Raw genomic sequence first — 689 nt, forward strand, 5'->3', positions numbered from 1 at the left:
GCGGCCTCCCCGGTGGGCAAGCGGCTGTTGCTTCTGTTCGCGGACCCTACGGCCTCAGCTTCGGCCTCGGCCCCCACGGCGGCGGCGGCGGCGGCGGCAGGGAGCGGAGATCCTGGGCCTGCGCTGCGCACTCGGGCCTGGAGGGCCGGCACGGTGCGGGCCATGAGCGGGGCGGTGCCCCAGGACCTAGCGGTGAGTGGCGGCCGCGGCGGGCACGCGAGGCCGGGGCTGCGGGGCCTGTGGGCGGCCTCCCCGGGGGCCTTTGTGAGGGGGTGGCGAGGCGGGGGTGACCCAGTTCCGCGCCCCCGGCTCTCCTGAGCGCCCCCCGCCGGCACCTCGGCGCCCGAGCACTCTGGCCCTGGCTGGCGTGGCTTCCGCGTTGGGGTGCGCGCCCCAGTTTCTCCTGGGGGGCGGCCGGGGTTCGAAGAGCTGCTGCTGCTGCTTCTAGCCGGCAGGCCCCGCCTCCTGGGCGACCCTGCTCCGCGCACCCCCCCCTACACGCCCTCGGAGCCGGCTCTGGAACCCTGGGTTCCCGGGTCCCGCAGAATTCGGCTAGAAGGCGCGGACCTGTGGTCCCCAGGCCGCCTCGGCGATCTCTCTCCGGGCTCCCCTCCTTCTGGAGCCCTCAGTGCGGCCGTAGTTGAGGGAGGCACAGAGGCTGCAGTTGGAGGCTTTTTTTTTTTTTTTTT

General features: G+C 73.7%; 1 protein-coding gene across 2 annotated transcripts in view; it reads left to right on the forward strand.

Annotated features, from left to right (window-relative positions):
- Positions 1-689, forward strand: part of Kdm3b (lysine demethylase 3B) — a 56,728-nt gene that overhangs the window by 66 nt on the left and 55,973 nt on the right. For both annotated transcript variants that reach the window (XM_031365326.1, XM_031365325.1), the window contains exon 1: positions 1-192. This exon is cut by the window's left edge. In XM_031365326.1, coding sequence (XP_031221186.1) covers positions 163-192 — 30 coding nt within the window. In that variant the 5' untranslated portion in view covers positions 1-162. The remainder of the gene's footprint in view (positions 193-689) is intronic.

Source organism: Mastomys coucha, unplaced genomic scaffold (assembly GCF_008632895.1).
Source record: "Mastomys coucha isolate ucsf_1 unplaced genomic scaffold, UCSF_Mcou_1 pScaffold13, whole genome shotgun sequence".
Lineage (NCBI taxonomy): Eukaryota > Metazoa > Chordata > Mammalia > Rodentia > Muridae > Mastomys > Mastomys coucha.